This window comes from Propithecus coquereli, unplaced genomic scaffold (genome assembly GCF_000956105.1).
Source record: "Propithecus coquereli isolate 6110/MARCELLA unplaced genomic scaffold, Pcoq_1.0 Scaffold533, whole genome shotgun sequence".
NCBI lineage: Eukaryota > Metazoa > Chordata > Mammalia > Primates > Indriidae > Propithecus > Propithecus coquereli.
In genome coordinates this window covers 1,412,073-1,427,454 of record NW_012151208.1, presented here as the reverse complement: position 1 = coordinate 1,427,454, position 15,382 = coordinate 1,412,073, and the positions used below count along the sequence as shown (strand labels likewise).

General features: G+C 44.4%; 1 protein-coding gene across 1 annotated transcript in view; it reads right to left on the bottom strand.

The window, feature by feature from the left end:
• Window positions 1-12,749, bottom strand: part of RIN2 (Ras and Rab interactor 2) — a 97,744-nt gene extending 84,995 nt beyond the window's left edge. Inside the window, exon 1 of the mRNA XM_012657227.1 lies at window positions 12,663-12,749. Within this exon, the coding sequence (XP_012512681.1) occupies window positions 12,663-12,719 (57 nt within the window). The 5' untranslated portion in view covers window positions 12,720-12,749. The remainder of the gene's footprint in view (window positions 1-12,662) is intronic.
• Window positions 12,750-15,382: the final 2,633 nt, after the last annotated feature.

Here is a 15,382-nt window from a genome sequence, read left to right as displayed (position 1 = left end):
GACCCCAGAATTTCTGATTTTCTGTGTCTGAGGTGGAATCCAAGAAGCATATTTCTGGCAAGTTCTCAGGTGATGCTGATGCTGCTATCTGGCACCACACTTTGAGAACCACTGATGGAGACTGAACTGCTAACAAGCTCTGCGTGCCGCCTGTGCTGCTGGTCCACAATTCAAGTATCATTGTTTCCCAATATGCGTGCACATGCAGAGACAGACTGAGGCGTGTTATTATCTTGAAGGGACCTACCTAAGATAATGCGGTGTTTCCCAGGCCTCTCCCAGGATAGGGACTGCCTGGACCCTTGTTAATGCCGAGGCTTCTGTACCCCTCCCTCGGAGGTTTTGCTTCAGTGGGTATGAGACAAGCCCTGGGAATTTACATTTCTAACTAGTACCCACAGGGACTCTGATCACATGAAAAGTTTGGGGGAGGAAATCCTCCCAGTGGAACCCCCTTATTTAACAGATGAAGAAATGAAAATGTGAGGGGGTGGGTGTATGCACCCCAAGCCTCTGGTAAAACCTAGTTCATGCCCTGGTACTCAGGGCAGTAGCATCCTTTGACTCTGGGGTCACTTCCCCTGGCTGAAGGTGAGTCCAGTCCCTGCAGAGAAACCCAAGGCCCAATACCGAGTCAGTGCAAATTCGCAGGGGGAACTCAGCCCCGGATGTGCTCTATGCCGAGCTCAGCACACGAGGACCTGGCTTGTCAACAGTAACTTGTGTTTATTGAGCCATTTCATGCTCCAGGAACTAGCCAAATGCTTTTTAAGGGTGATATTGTTGAATTCTTATAACAGCAGCTTTATTAGGGAGAGAGGTACATTTATCCTCAATTTCCAGATAGGGAAACTGAGGCTCAAAGAGTTGAGATAACTTGCTCAAAGTCACATGGGTAGTAGGTAATGGAACTGGGATAAGACCCGGTTCTCTCACTCCAGAGACACAGTCCTTAATCTTGCTTGTCCCACCAGCATGGTGAAAAAAGATGTGGCTAAATGGAAGGCCCCTGGAGCCACATGGCCTGCAGCTTCAGGGCAATGGTGCTTGGAGAACATCAGAAGATGTGCTTATCTGTTTCTTCACCTATACTTCCTGACACCCTCTCCTGACTGCTCCCCTCTCCATTATAGGTGACCGGTATCCCACGCTGCACAACTCTCCCACAGTGGGGCCCTGAGCCCTGTCCTACCCCTCTGACATTCCAATTTACCTTTTTCTATTCCTTGCCTTTCAATACACACAAAATCAAATTTCTTCTCTAGGCTGATCTCAGCCAGTGGTTCAGAAAGCCCTAGTTTATACTAAGTTGTGAATGACTAATGGTACCATTGAACACTCTGCTAGTAAGTGCTACTTATGAACTCAAAATAAAGCTCCAAATTAAAAACACAATGTGCTATCATCTCACACCTGTTAGACTGGCTATGATCAAAAGGTAAATGAAAAGTTTTGGAGAAGATATGTAGAAAAGGGAACCTGGTACACTGTTGATGAGAATGTAAATTAGTGCAGCCATTATGGAAAACGGTATGGCGGTTCCTCAAAAAATTAAAAATAGAACTGTATATGATCCAGCAACCCCACTTGTGTGTGTACATCCAAAGGAAATGAAGTCAGTATATAGAAGAGATGTCCACATCCCCATGTTTACTGAAGCATTATTAATAACAGCCAAGATAGGGAATCAACCTAAGTGTCCCTCAAAAGATGAATGGATAAAGAAAATGTGATTTAGAAACACAATGGAATATTATTCAACCTTAAAAAGGAAGGAAATCTGTCATTTTTGACAGCATGGATGAACCTGGAGGACATTACGTTAAATGAAATAAGCCAGGCGTAGAAGGACAAATGCTGCATGATCTCATTTCCACGTGCAATCTAAAAAAGTTGTACTCATGGAAGTAGAGTAGAATGGTGATCACCAAAGGATGCTGAGGGTGAGAGGGGCTGGTGAGATGTTTGCCAAAGGATACAAAATTTCAGTTGGACAGGAGGAATAAGTTCAAGAGATCTATTATGCGACATGGTGACTACAATTAATAACAATGTATTGTATTCTTGAAAATTGACAAAATAGATTTTTAAGTGTTCTTACCACAGAAAATAAGTATGTGAAGTCATGCATAGACTAATTGCTCAATTTAGCCATTTACATGTATACATATTTCCAAACATGTACATAATAAATATATACAACTTTTATCAAATAAAAATAAATATTAATAAACAGAACCCTTACCCTACCCTGAACCCTAACCCCCTAATACTAATCCTAGCCTTAGTGCTAACCTTAACCCAAACTCTAACCAACTAACTCAGACCCTAACCCTAACTCTAACCCCTAAACCTAATCCAAACCTTAACACTAAAAAAGAAAAGAAATTTTTTAAAAAGAAGAAACAAATAACCTTAGAAACAACAACAACAAAAAACCAACATGAATATCCAGTTGGAATTACAGGTAGGTGAGAGAGAGGTTTGGATAGGCCATCTCCTTTTTAGAAGGCAAGAGAGAGGAGAAAGAAGATTTTGCATCATATACCAGTTCTTCCCATGACATCTTTCCATATAGGACAGTGGGCTCTAGGTACCCCATTAGCTAAAGGTGAGAGCTAGTCCCAAAAATAGGAGGTGGGGCCTCCACAACTTAAGGTTGGTTATGTAACCTGCACACCCTGGGACCTTGGGCTGGCCCAAGGCATTGGCTTAAACCCGGAGAAACTTGCTGCGCTCTTCCCTATATTCCCACAGCCCATCCATGCATAATCCTGTCTCCCAGGCTTGGCTGGAACTCCTGGGCTCTGCCTGTGTACCCCCCATTCCCGTTACTGCTGAACATGAGGCCCCCAAGAGGAATAGAAGCTGGGGCTTCAGCCTCTCGTGTGTACCCCCAAGAGCCTCCTGGGTGACAGGCAGTATTAGGAGGCTGGACTTCCCACCCAGCTGATCCCCTCTTTCAAGCCATTAACTAGTTGTTAGTTTAAACTGACCACCCCATGAGTCAGAGTCAGCCCTCAGAAGAATTTTCTCTGGTCTTTACAATGCTTGTTTTTTTGAGATGGGTTCTTGCTCTGTTTGGAGCATAGTAACATCATCATAGCCACTGCAGCCTGGAAGCTCTGGGCTCAAGCAATCCTCCTACCTCAGGTGTGGGCCACCACACCTGGCTAATTCTTTAAAAAATTTTTTATAGAGACAGGGTCTCACTGTGCTTCCCAGGCCAATCTCGAACTCCTGGCCTCAAGTGACCCTCTTGCCGCCGCCTCCCAAACTGCTGGGATCACAGGTGTGAGCCACCATGCCTGGCCCCTCACAATGCTTTTTAACACATTAACTGCCATGAGAGTTGTATTTAACTCACTCTAGTTTTGATCCTAGTGAAGCATATGTAAAATCTTACTTGTTGATGTTCTTATTGTTATAATTAATATTGACAATTTAATTCTAAAAACATGGATTAAATGAATAGAAGTCAATAAATTTCATTTTCTATTTATGTTTACCTTTAAATTACACTCAAAGTTTTTATTCTATTTTTGTAGTAAAATATTGCACTTGAAGATTTTATTCTATTTTCTTAATAAAACACTGTGGCTCCAAGGAAAATTTTCTGGGTGATTTTTGTGTGGCATTCAATGTGTTAAATTTGGATTATTTTACACAGAAATCTGGATTTCTGGCCTCTCTTGAAAAAACCAGAAGGCCGCCATTCATTCTCGCAAGACAACAATCGGCTAGAACTGAGGTGGCAGCTTTCTCTCCTAAAAGGCGTTTGTACTCTCCAGTTCTGTTACCATTCCTGCCAATCCCACCTGTCCAACACCAGGCCCGCCCACTCACTTTGTTCCTGTTTGGCCCTTTAGGTTTTTGAGTTTGTGACTGAGCTGTTTTTCTATGTTGTGATCTCCAAGATGTTCCCAATGAAAACCACATCCTGTATTCAAACCCTTGAGTAATCGCTCTTGAGCACTGGACTTACTGACTGGCTTCTAATGAATAGACTATGGCAGAAGGGATGGGCTATCTCGGCAAGATTAGGTTATAAAAAGACTGCGGCTCCCATCTCTCTTGCTCTCTTCTGGATCACCTGCCCTGGGAAGACCCAATTGCTGTGTCCTGAGGCCACCCTGTGGAGAGACCATGTGGCAATGAACCATAAGACCTGCCAAGCAAGTTTGTGAGGGGTTTCAATCTGGAACATTGGGGCGGGGTGTGAGGGGGAAATAAAATTTATGAGGGGGTTTCCCACCGCACCAGCCAAGCCTTCAGATGAGACTGTGGCTCCGACTGACAACTCAGCCCAAATCTCCTAGAGACCTTGAGCTTGAGGCTCTCAGCTATACTGCACCCAGATTTCTGACACACAAAAATTATGAGATATAAAAGTTTGCTGTTCGAAGCCACCAAGGTTTAGGGTAATTAGTTACACAGCAATAGATAATGCAGCTCCAGATTTGGTTGTGGAAGTAGCTTTCTGCTTACAATGCAAAGACATTTGAAAAACTGTTATCTTGGGAAATTAGCCTCCATCCAATTGACCTAAGACTGGTGGATGTCCTGGTGACAGCCACATGTATATCGATGCTGTCAGCCTTTGGCATCTGAGTTTAGGGATTGGAGCAACATTGGGAATATTATTATGAGGATTTTACACCATGAAAAAGAGCTCCAAAATCCTCTAATGGTATTTAAATCAATCAACATAGAACTAGCTTTCTCAAGGTTCTACAACCCCGTTGAAGACATTCAGTCTTTTAAGGCAAAATCCTTGGTTGGGGAAATTTGGGGACAGGGAAGAAGAAGTGTTATAGAAGTGGTGGGGAATAAATCAATTTGGCATTAATTATTAAGAAACATTATTTAAAACTTGGAAATAAGGTTTAAAAAGTGGGACATATCTTTTCCGATAAAAGCATTTTGTGCTATGGATTTTCCTGATTGTTGATTTAAATGTATATCATTGATTCTGATAGGTAGTATATTGATTGTAAGTTTTTTATCATAATTTTTTTAGGTAATTCCAGTTTGTATTTTTGCTTTCACCTCAGAGTTGTTTATTAGAAGGTTTTAAAATTTCCAGGTAGAAGGGCTTTGGGTTTCTTGACTTGTCCTTTCCTTGCCATGCTGGGGCATTCTTTAACAAGTTCACTTAAAAATTATTAAATTATTTAGGGCTGAACCTGTGTTTGATTTTGCCATGTGCTATTAATTAAAGAATCAGACAATGAGAGATTATATGTCAGCCTATGGATTTCTGTTCAGAAGAAAGAGATGACCACAAAGGTTACAGTTTTATTGCCTCGTAGGATGTTAACCAGTTTTGATCTTTAACTTGGCAAACTTACTACAGTATGCCTTTCTAAGTCAACTACAAATACGTTATTTGTCAAAGTGTTCATTGAACAAGCTCTAGCATCTTACTGGTTCCTTATGCATGAGTCGAATAAAACTTTGACAGATGTTCATTCTATACCCTAAGAGAGCCATGTTTTAACTTTTTGAAAATTTTATGTTGGTATAGTAGTCCTTCAAAACTACATTTCTGGAATCCTTCCGCCAGGACGCGGCGTCTGGCTGTCCAGCCCTTCCTTCCTCCTCCCTTTCCGGGCAGCCCAGAGTCGCTCTTGCTTTCCTTGGCCGCCCAAGTTCTGCGCAGTCCGACGACTCCTCGCGCCTCAGCCTTAGGAGTCCCACGGTCTCTCCTGTAGGAGAGGTGGGGGCGGAGGGAGGCGGTCGGGCCGAGGTAAGACGCTTTCTTCCTGCCTTGAGGAATGTGTAATGCCCCAGAGGGCAGAGGATCTGCTTCCAGTGGGGGGGGGGGGGGTCCAGTTTCTCTTTGTGTATAACTGAACACAGAAACTGGCCAGGCCCTAACCTCGGCCACCTGCCTGGGCGCAGGTGCTTCCTGACTTGTTTTAACCTACCCGTCTGCTTACTAACAAGTAACCTTTCCAGTATTTCTCTCAGTCTCTCTTTTAATCCTTTGACTGCAAGTATCTTGCGAAAAACCACACTCAGCCACTTTATACCCTCAAAATTGGTGTAATCAGTGGCAACTTGTACTTCCTTGTCAAACTTTTTGAAATTGCTCACTTAATCGCCTTTCTTCTTCAGACTGAAAGTTACACAAAGGCAGGGATGGTGTCTCCTGTTTCCCCAGCTCCTAGAATAGTGCTTGGTACATAGGAGGTGTGCAATAAATATCCATCAAATAAATGAATAAATAAATAGATTCACCCAATAAATAAATAAACTGGATTCACCAAAAAAAAACCCAACACTACATTTCCTTCCTTGGCATACTTCTAATTATGAAACTTGGAGCTACAGGAAGCCTGGAGAAATGTGTGGTTGAGGGGAACCCAGGCAATCTATTTCACTCCTGATTTTTGAAAACCAAACTTCCCTGGAGCAGGTGAGCATGTGTTGAGACCACACAGGCAACACTTAGTGTCAGAAATGGATGATCACAATATGCAGGGAAAACTGTTCTACAAAACCAAGAAATCCACTGCTTTTTGAAAACACTAATAGGAATTTTGTCTAATAAGCTCATGGCATTCCTAGACATTCATGTTGTGAGGGGCTGACCTGAGTCCTGGAGGTGTTTGGAGCAGATAGTGAGAGGCATGCATGTGCATCCCAGAAATGTGCCTCCCCAAACAGCTAACAGCTCCTCCAGAGAGAGGCCACCATCCCTGTGACCTCTCCAGACGGAGTTTCTTGGGAGAGGGAGCTAGAACAGGGGGAAGGCAGTCAGAGAGAAACAAGGGTGGGAGGCCACCTGGGGGGAGGGACAGGGAAAAGTCAAGCCAGGTCTGATTCCTGTCCCTGCTGTACACTAACCAGCCCTGGACCTCAGTTTTCCCATCTGTAAAAGGAGGGGTTTAGACAGATAAACACTGAGCCTTTGCTGTCTGGTATGGCAGCCACTGGTCATGGGCTGCTGAGCTCTTGAAATGTAGCTGGTTTGAATTGAGACACACTGAATTTCAAAGATGTGGTACAATACATGTCTCAAAACAATATATTGTATATGATAAATATAAACGACTTTTGTCAATTAGAAAAGACATGGTACAAAAAAGGAATGTAAAATATCTGATTAATAATTTTTATACTTATTACATGTTGACATGATAATATTTTAGATATACTAGGTTAAATTAAATATATTTTTAAAATTAATTTCACTTGCTTTCTTTTTAACATTTTTAATGTGGCTACAAGAAAATTTAAAATAACATCTGTGGCTTACACTGTATTTCTATGGGACAGCACTGGTCTGAGGCCTCTCCAGGTATAAGTATCTACAAAGAATTTATTCATGGAAGACAAAAGACACACCCACATACTGACGTCAAGCATGTTTTGCAATATTATTATGGATAAATTGTTACTAGGCCAATTGCTCTGACAAAATCTCTAATCATTCCACTGTTTCCACTGCAAAGTGCTTAGAGCTGTCCGGCAATAGGTCATGTGGATGTGCCTCCCTGGATGGACACTTGGCAGGTGACATCCTATCTATTTACTGGCCAGGGACCTGCTGGGAAACCGAGGGGGCGACACTCATCTCTATGGCTTTTAAGCATCCACAGATCCATGTAAGGATGTACTGGATGAAAGTATTGACTAAAATGTGGTTTTTGGTTCCACCTATCATTTCTCATGTCCCTGCCATCTCTGTCCACAACTATGTGACAGTAAATTGTTGTCTTTGACTGTGCACACAGAGAAATGAATTTCCACACGCACATAAATCCAAAAAGTCGAGTGTTGGAATCACTGAGGCCCACGATGTGCAGTTGTGCCAGTTCTGGGAGAGTGAAAATTTGCTCTGCAAACAGAAGTTTTGAAAACTGAATGCTTTTTCAAATGCTAAGGGGAGAGTGGTTGTTACGGGAACTCAGCTGAGGTCAAGCGAATCATCACCTCTGGTTTACCTATCCGGCAGAGCCGGAGTCTGGCAATTTGATTTCTTCAAAGCCAGTCACGTGTCTAGTCTTGGCGGTGCCAGAGAGCGCTTCCACGCCTTCCCTGAATTATAATGACAGGCTTTCTGTTTCTGAAAGACAAGCAGGAGGCACCTTGCTCCAAACCGTGAGACATGACCTAAGAAGGTCTCTCAAATCGAACTTCTGCTCCCGGGCTGGGCCCGTGAACAACCCCAGCTGGTTTGTGAGCCCAGGTTCAGGGATCTCTCCACAGCCTGAGTGGTTTTGAGGCACAGAGAGTAATGTCCCTGTAGTTAAAACACATTTTTTTCTCAGTCAGTTAAGACCAGCTCACATCCTGTCCCAGAGGCCACGGGAGGCCAGGAGGCAGCCACCCAGGGAGAGGGAGCTCTGCACATTTGTTGAGGCTGGGCCCAGCAAGCCCAAAGGCAGGTCCTGTAAGAATTAGAATTGTCACACTCGTCCCCTTCTGGCCTCATTCTTTCCTATAAGAGGATCCCTTTCAGAGTCAGGGCTGTGGTGACAAAAGGGAAGAACAGGTTCCTAAAGGCAGGGCTATGAGTTATGGATTGAAGTTTTATTTCCTGGTGCTATATCAGACCACAGCTGGGCCTTCACATGTAACATTTCTACCACAATTTTGTCTTCAGACAAAAGTAAAGGCAGATACCAGCTCAGCCCATGAGAGTGCCACTGTCAGTGGGTAAAGTACGTCTGTCCTGCCTGGAAGGACCATTGATGGCTGATGGGGAGAGGTGGAGGGCAAAGAAGGGGAGGTGGTGGGCAGAGCCTAGGGGCCAGGGATCGGCAGGATTGCACCCCTGGAGCAGACCCCTGATGCTGCCATGGTGGGAAGGTGGAAGCAAAGCTTGCAAGTCCTTGAACGACAAGGTGAAGAGCGCAGACTTGGTCCTGTGCCCAGCAAGGCCTGGAGTCTTCCAGCAGGTGGCATGGATTGATGGAATGGTTTGGGAGAGAACAAACACACACACATAAACACACACACATACACACATACACATTTGGTGGTGGCGTAAATGGACTATGAACACACAAATGAAAGAATGAGAACCTAAATAGGAAGGTGGACACAGGAGAGGAAAGAAGGGCATGGATTTTGGGACATGAGGAGGAATTGTCAGCACTGGATGGTTGGGGGGACTGGGATGCCTTGTGGAAGTGGTGGATGCAGGAAAAGGAGGGATCAAGGATGACTTTGAACATCCCTGCCCCGAACTCAGGACCACCTAGAACTTCTCCAGCCTACATGATGTCTTTCTTACACAAACTCTTTCATTCAATGCACCCTTGAAATCTGATAGCAATAGGTGTTCACTTCTATGACTCAAAAACAGGTAACTCTGGCTGCCTTGCCTAGGGCATCAGTCCCGTGCCAGTGCCATGTGTTTGCAGAGCAGGAAGACACCATTTTTCACAGATGGTTGTGGAAAATGAAAAACTGTGCTGCGGAAGACTGTGGAAAATGTATTTGTCCAGCATAGGATGCACATGGCCAGAGCTTCCACGATGTGCTTCCCCATGAACAAGAACCCTGGGGCATGCTCAGTTATCCCAGAACCCTCAGACGATCCCTGTGTTATCCTCACGCCTCCTGTCTTCCGACTTATCTGAGTCATTTCCATGAGCCAGGACAGATGGGAAACCACAAATCAAGGCTTCCTACTCATGGTTAGCAACTGAGGTTTAGAAACACAAACTAGATAGGGGAGAATAACAAGTGGTCCAATGATGGCCTTTCAATTATCTGTGCTTTACACAAAATCATGTGAGCACTAACAGCCAAGAAAGGGATACTACACGTGTGGAATTCAGCTATGAGCCAAGAATGCAACCAAGAATCCCCGCGCTTTATGAAATGATCCCATCCAGTTATAGGGCATCACTGACGTTGCTGAGAAATGCACCACGGTAACATAAAGGTCACTCCAAAACTTAGCTGCACCCGCCCCCCTCCTAGACAGTCTGGTGCCAACCTCAGCTCTCCAGCCAAAGGTCACTTCCTCAGGAAAGATTTCTCTGGAACCCCAGGTTAGGTCATACATTCTCAGAGCCCTTTTTACTTCTCACATGAAGCATTGTTTCCTTTTATAACTTATAATTACATGTTTGGTGTTATCATTATTTGATTAATATCTTTCTTTGCTACCAGACTGAAAGTTCCATGAGGTCAGGTGTGGCTTCTGGTTTTTCTTCTCTCCCTGGCTGAGTACAGAGCTTGGCTGATCACAGGTGCTCAAAGATGTGAGTCAAAATAAAGCAGGGCCAGTGGGTTCCAGGAGGGGCTGAGCGACAAACCAACTCAGCACTAAACTCTCCTCCAGCTTGTTAAAAATGAACTTCCAAAGAGTCCATACTGAACGTCCAAAGGGCAGTTGACCTCATCCTTGCAGATAACTACATGCCTAACTCTGGAGACTAATTATGAAATAGTCGTAGCAAAGAGTAAAACTGTCTATAAAGAAGAGGAAAGAAAGAAAGTGTAAAGTACCTATATCATTTACACGAAACATCTAACTTTAATAAATCCTCTTCACCAACATTGTCCTCAAGGCTATTTGACTCAGGAGAGGTTATAAGGTAGGACTCGCCCTCAGCAGGTCCAGGCAGGCCTCTCAGATCTAGCCTCATGGATGCTTTCACAGAGAATAGCCCAGAGATACAAGTCAACTACTTTGCCTGCTGTCCCACTGAAAAGCAAAATGAAAACAAACATGATTTTCCCAGAACTGAAGGAAAAACTGGCTACAATGGACTTCACAATAGGGATTATATTGGGTCTAACAGGGCACCTTCCTTATGAATTTTCAAAGGCAATTTTGACTAAACTCCGTTTTCTTCTTTTGCTTTGACTTCAACATCTAAATACTATGGAAGATACAACGCCACTCTGCTTCCCGAGCATCGTAAGGTGGTAATTATGGACTAGCCAATATTTAGGCTGATTTAGGCAGTGCTTTGGGTTAAGGAAGGGTTTGGGATCATCCCTTCTACCAGGGGGAGATAAATATCTCAGCGTAAGAGCAACCCAGGAACCTGGCTGAGGGGAGTCGGAAGAGCTGGTGGGTTTGGCTCTTGGTCTACAGGAGACTTGAAGATTTCCCCACCTCTCATCTGCCTCCTGGGGGTGGAGGTTGTGCAGATCTGATTAAAATTGAGAAAATCAGCTGAGAATTGAGACTACTTATGTTCACATAGCTTAACTATTAGAACTGAGGATTGAGACCATCTGTGTCAACACAACTTAACTCTTTCTTCCAGGATGTACTTGCCCAGAAAGTTAAGTTAAGGGTGCATGCCAGTAAATAACTTCACGGCTTGCTGCAGGAAATAACCTACAAAATAATTGGTCCTGGCAAACAGTTTGCTCACTGGGAAAACAATTCACTTATCAAACAACGATTTACTTGTCAAGTCTCACTTCAAGACCCTAGTCTTGCTGTATCCACCAATCCCAAGCTATTATGTAACACACTTCACTGAAGTCCATTCAGTTCTCCAGCTTGAAAAATGCAGCTCGAATTTGGGCCCAGACCCCAAAATCCTATAACTGTGCCTCGCAACCTCCCCTCACTTAGACACTGATAAGACTGTGACCTATTGCTGTTCTCGCTTACTTTATTGAGTAGGTTTAATGAATTTAGCTTTGCTTTATCAACAGGTTCTTCTGACAGATTTTTGTAGAGTCAACAGTTGACCATAATCAGTTTTGGTTTCTTGGAAACAGGAAACATGTAAATAAAAGTTAGTAAATACATGCAATCCATAAGGGTTGAGGTAATGATTAAACACAGTGACTTTTCCTCAGCAATAAAGCAATCAAGTGTCCTTAGTGTTCCTCTCCGGGGGATAAGACCTGGTATTGAAACACTTGCCTATGACAGATTTCAAACACACATTTGAGCTCCATTTTTCTACCTTTTTTACATGATTCTGCATTTTCCAAATTTTCTACAATGACGATGCATTAATTTGAGGGTGAGTAAAAGGAAATAAAGTAAAAAACCACAAGAAGAGAATTAATTCCCAAGTAAAAATTAGAAATGACCACGGAGTCTTCATTAAACACACGCACAGTATCTAAAATACCCGTTTAAAATCTTGTCTCATTAAACAAGCAAAGTAATTTAATCCCATTAACATCAATATGAATACAGAAAAGTTGTACAGTTTTAACCAAGCTGCTTTGTTTCTCTCTTGCCTTAGCATAAGTAGCCTTTGGGGTATTTGCTAAAATATGCCAGAAAATAACATTTAATCAGACTAGAGTGAGGCCCAGGAATCTGTTTGCTTTTTTGGAGCACTTAAGTGATTCATACAATCAAGGGGTAGAACACATGAGACTTAGCATTAATTTATTAGAAGGCAAAGTCCAGCTTCCACCATAAAACCGTGCAGCTGAAAAAGGAAAAGCTGAGCTGTCCACAAATAAAGAAGCCTTGGAGTCTTACACAGTCTCCCTGTGCCTCAGTCCTGTGCCTGTATGAAAGTACTAAATCACAGACTCTCCAACCTGCTGGGAACCATGCTACCAAGCAGGAGCTGGGCTCAGACAAGCTCCCTTAGCGGGAGCTGGCTCAGACAGCAGACTTGCGTCTGCAGCGCCACGGAGCGCCTGCAGCTGCCCAGGCAGCCAGGCAAAGGGAGCAAGCCCAGATCCCCATCAAGGCTTCTTTTTACCTTAAAGAAACTTCCTCGCTTGTCCAGACTGCGGGCACCCATGGTCCAAGCCGACATTTCCCCCGGTGAGGCTCCACTGCACGCCGGGGACTCCTGAAGGTAGAGACATATTTAATGGTTAGTCCAGCCTGTAGGAAATTCCTTTCTAAGCCACAGAACACTCACAACAACAGTCCTGCCAAGATCTTTTTCCGTCAACAACACAGTGCCATTTATTTCCCACCAAGCCCTTACATCTCCTTTCGGCCTGATTTCCTGCCCCGGCCACAGTTCCTCGTCTGTGCCCCACCTCGCTGCCCCACCTCCCACCTCTGCAGCTGACGTCGTCGGTCGTCGGTGGTGCTTAGGACCGCGGGCGCGAAGCATAATGATTGCTTTGTGTGTTTGCTTGACCTCACGCTGAAGTCCAAAAGGGACCAATATTAGATGTCCCCATAATCTGCTCCAAAAGCTTATACATTTAATGTGGCCGATCACAGAGGGACAGCCAAAGAATGAAGTCCTGTATGTCCCAGGAAGTCCTGTTGGAAGGGGGTGAGGTCATTCTTAGCTCTGTTAGCCCTCTCCCCCAGGCAAGGTCAACAGAAGGGCACTGGAAGAAATCCCTCTATTTTTCTCCTTAGAAATCAGAACTATTTGGATGAAATCCTGTGTCACTGTTTACAGAGATCAGTTCACGGAAGGGGACAACATGTAAACAGCTTTATGATCATCCAAGGGGGTGGGGGTGAACTTTGGGACATAAAGAAAAATTTAAAGGCAGGATAACACCACAGTTCCGAATTATAACTGTGGCTATTTGAGCTTGGAATTTCCCCCGCTGGGTCATCAAAACCCAATAATCCTTCCCTCTGGGCCACAAAGCCTTCAACATTCCCTTCTAAGTTAAATACGTACACACCTCGGGCGGCGGACCTGGCCTAAGCCTGGGTGCGTTGAGGGAGTCCGGGGGAGTGTCTCCAAACCCCTCCTTTCCCAGTGAACCTGTCCCAGGAGCAAGAATAAAACCACCCTCCCCTTCCTCAACCAGCTCTTCTTGCCATAACATACACAAGACGTAGCTTGCCCCAAACATGACAATCACAGTGGAAGGACAGTAAAAGAAACATAAGTGAAAACATCTCTTGCACCATTAAGGAATATTAAAAGCAGTTCAGCTGCAGGGGTGGAGTGGGGGAGGCACCAAAGCCCAGGCAGCTGCTGCAGGTTTACTGAGTCTATTTCATTATTAGTCAGGTGGCAGAGAGCCAGCGGCACAAAAGGGACATCGAGGGTGGCATTAGGGATGTTTCAACAAGTGGAAAGGCATAAATCCATGCTGAAAAGTGCACACGAGCAAGGGAGCAACCTTTGCAGAAAGGCTCCTTTTGGCCCCGAGATTTGCCTCTCTGCTCTCATTCCTAGTGAGCTGTGATGACTCGTTCGCGCAATCTCGTGTAGGAAAAAATAACGACATAGTGAACTCCCGTCTCTCCTTCCGGGACCTTCACCTATTTGAGTCATTGCTCCACGGCTCGGTCACTTTAAAGGTTCAGCGGCATCTTTCCTCCATTTCCTTCCACTTGTGATCCCACTGGGATGAAGGCCAGCATTCCAAAACCCTCCTGAGAAAGGAGTGTGCGATTCTGCTGACTGCAGAGGTTCAGGTTCTAGAGCTCATCCCTCACTAGCAAAGTCCGCAGGTTGGAGCAATTCCAGAAAGAAAACACAGTGCCGTGCTCGCAACCGAGAGCAGAACGGGCGCCACACTCAAACCGTGGAGTGTAAACGGTGACCTGTTTAGATCCAGAAGCACACGAATGAAAAAGCGTCCACTGCTTTGAGCCAAGCCTGATGTCTGTGATGTCTGTAATTCCTTTTCTTTCAGACGTTTTCCCAGCAGGGGATTCGACTTAGCCTGGCAGTTCAGGAATTGCTAATGGAGAGCCAAGACTTCATTCCTCATCCAGACCTAAGTTTCTTTGTTCTGTTCTGAAGTTTTCCATATACGAACCCTTTCTGATGAGCCAGGGCAGGCAGAGGATTTTGCCTATAGCAATGGAGCAGCTTGGGTTCCAGAAGTGAACTATGAATCGTTTGTTTTAATTAGCTGCCTGAAAACTGCATGCATGCACTTTAACCTCCAAGTAGTCGCGATTCACCATCCATTTTGGATTCCACGCCGGGCGGGCAGATTCTTCAAGAAATGCAGGTGGCATCTGTCCTTTCTCATAAGGCTGCTCCAAGGTGGAGATGAGAGCAGGTGGCAGGAACACACCCCGGGGTGCCACAGCAGGTACGTATCATCCCACAGAATGAAATGTTGGGACCATCCAACAGCTGGAGCAGACAGTGTGTAGCTTATTATTATTTCTAAAAATAAAGTTTTTAAGAGCCCCGAAGAAGTTCTGGTTCAAGTTCTTTCCTGTTGTACCTATGGTTTTCTTCCATAGGTACAACAGACCATAACCTCTAACACCTTGACTCAATATTGACAGCAATTAAATGCAATTTAAAATGATAACTTTTCCTTTTCACTCATGGTTCCCCATCCCCTCCCTGCAGATGTCACCCCAACGATTTCATCCTAAAACCACCCTAGTAACTGGCTGGAGTAGGAAGCGAAAAGGTACCGTAGTTTGAGAGGCTGTGAAATTCCTCCAGAATTACACCGGTGGCAGCTAGCTCTTTCCTCGTTGTCCTGAAGGGTAAAGCAGATTCTTGAAAAACAAGTCCAGTGC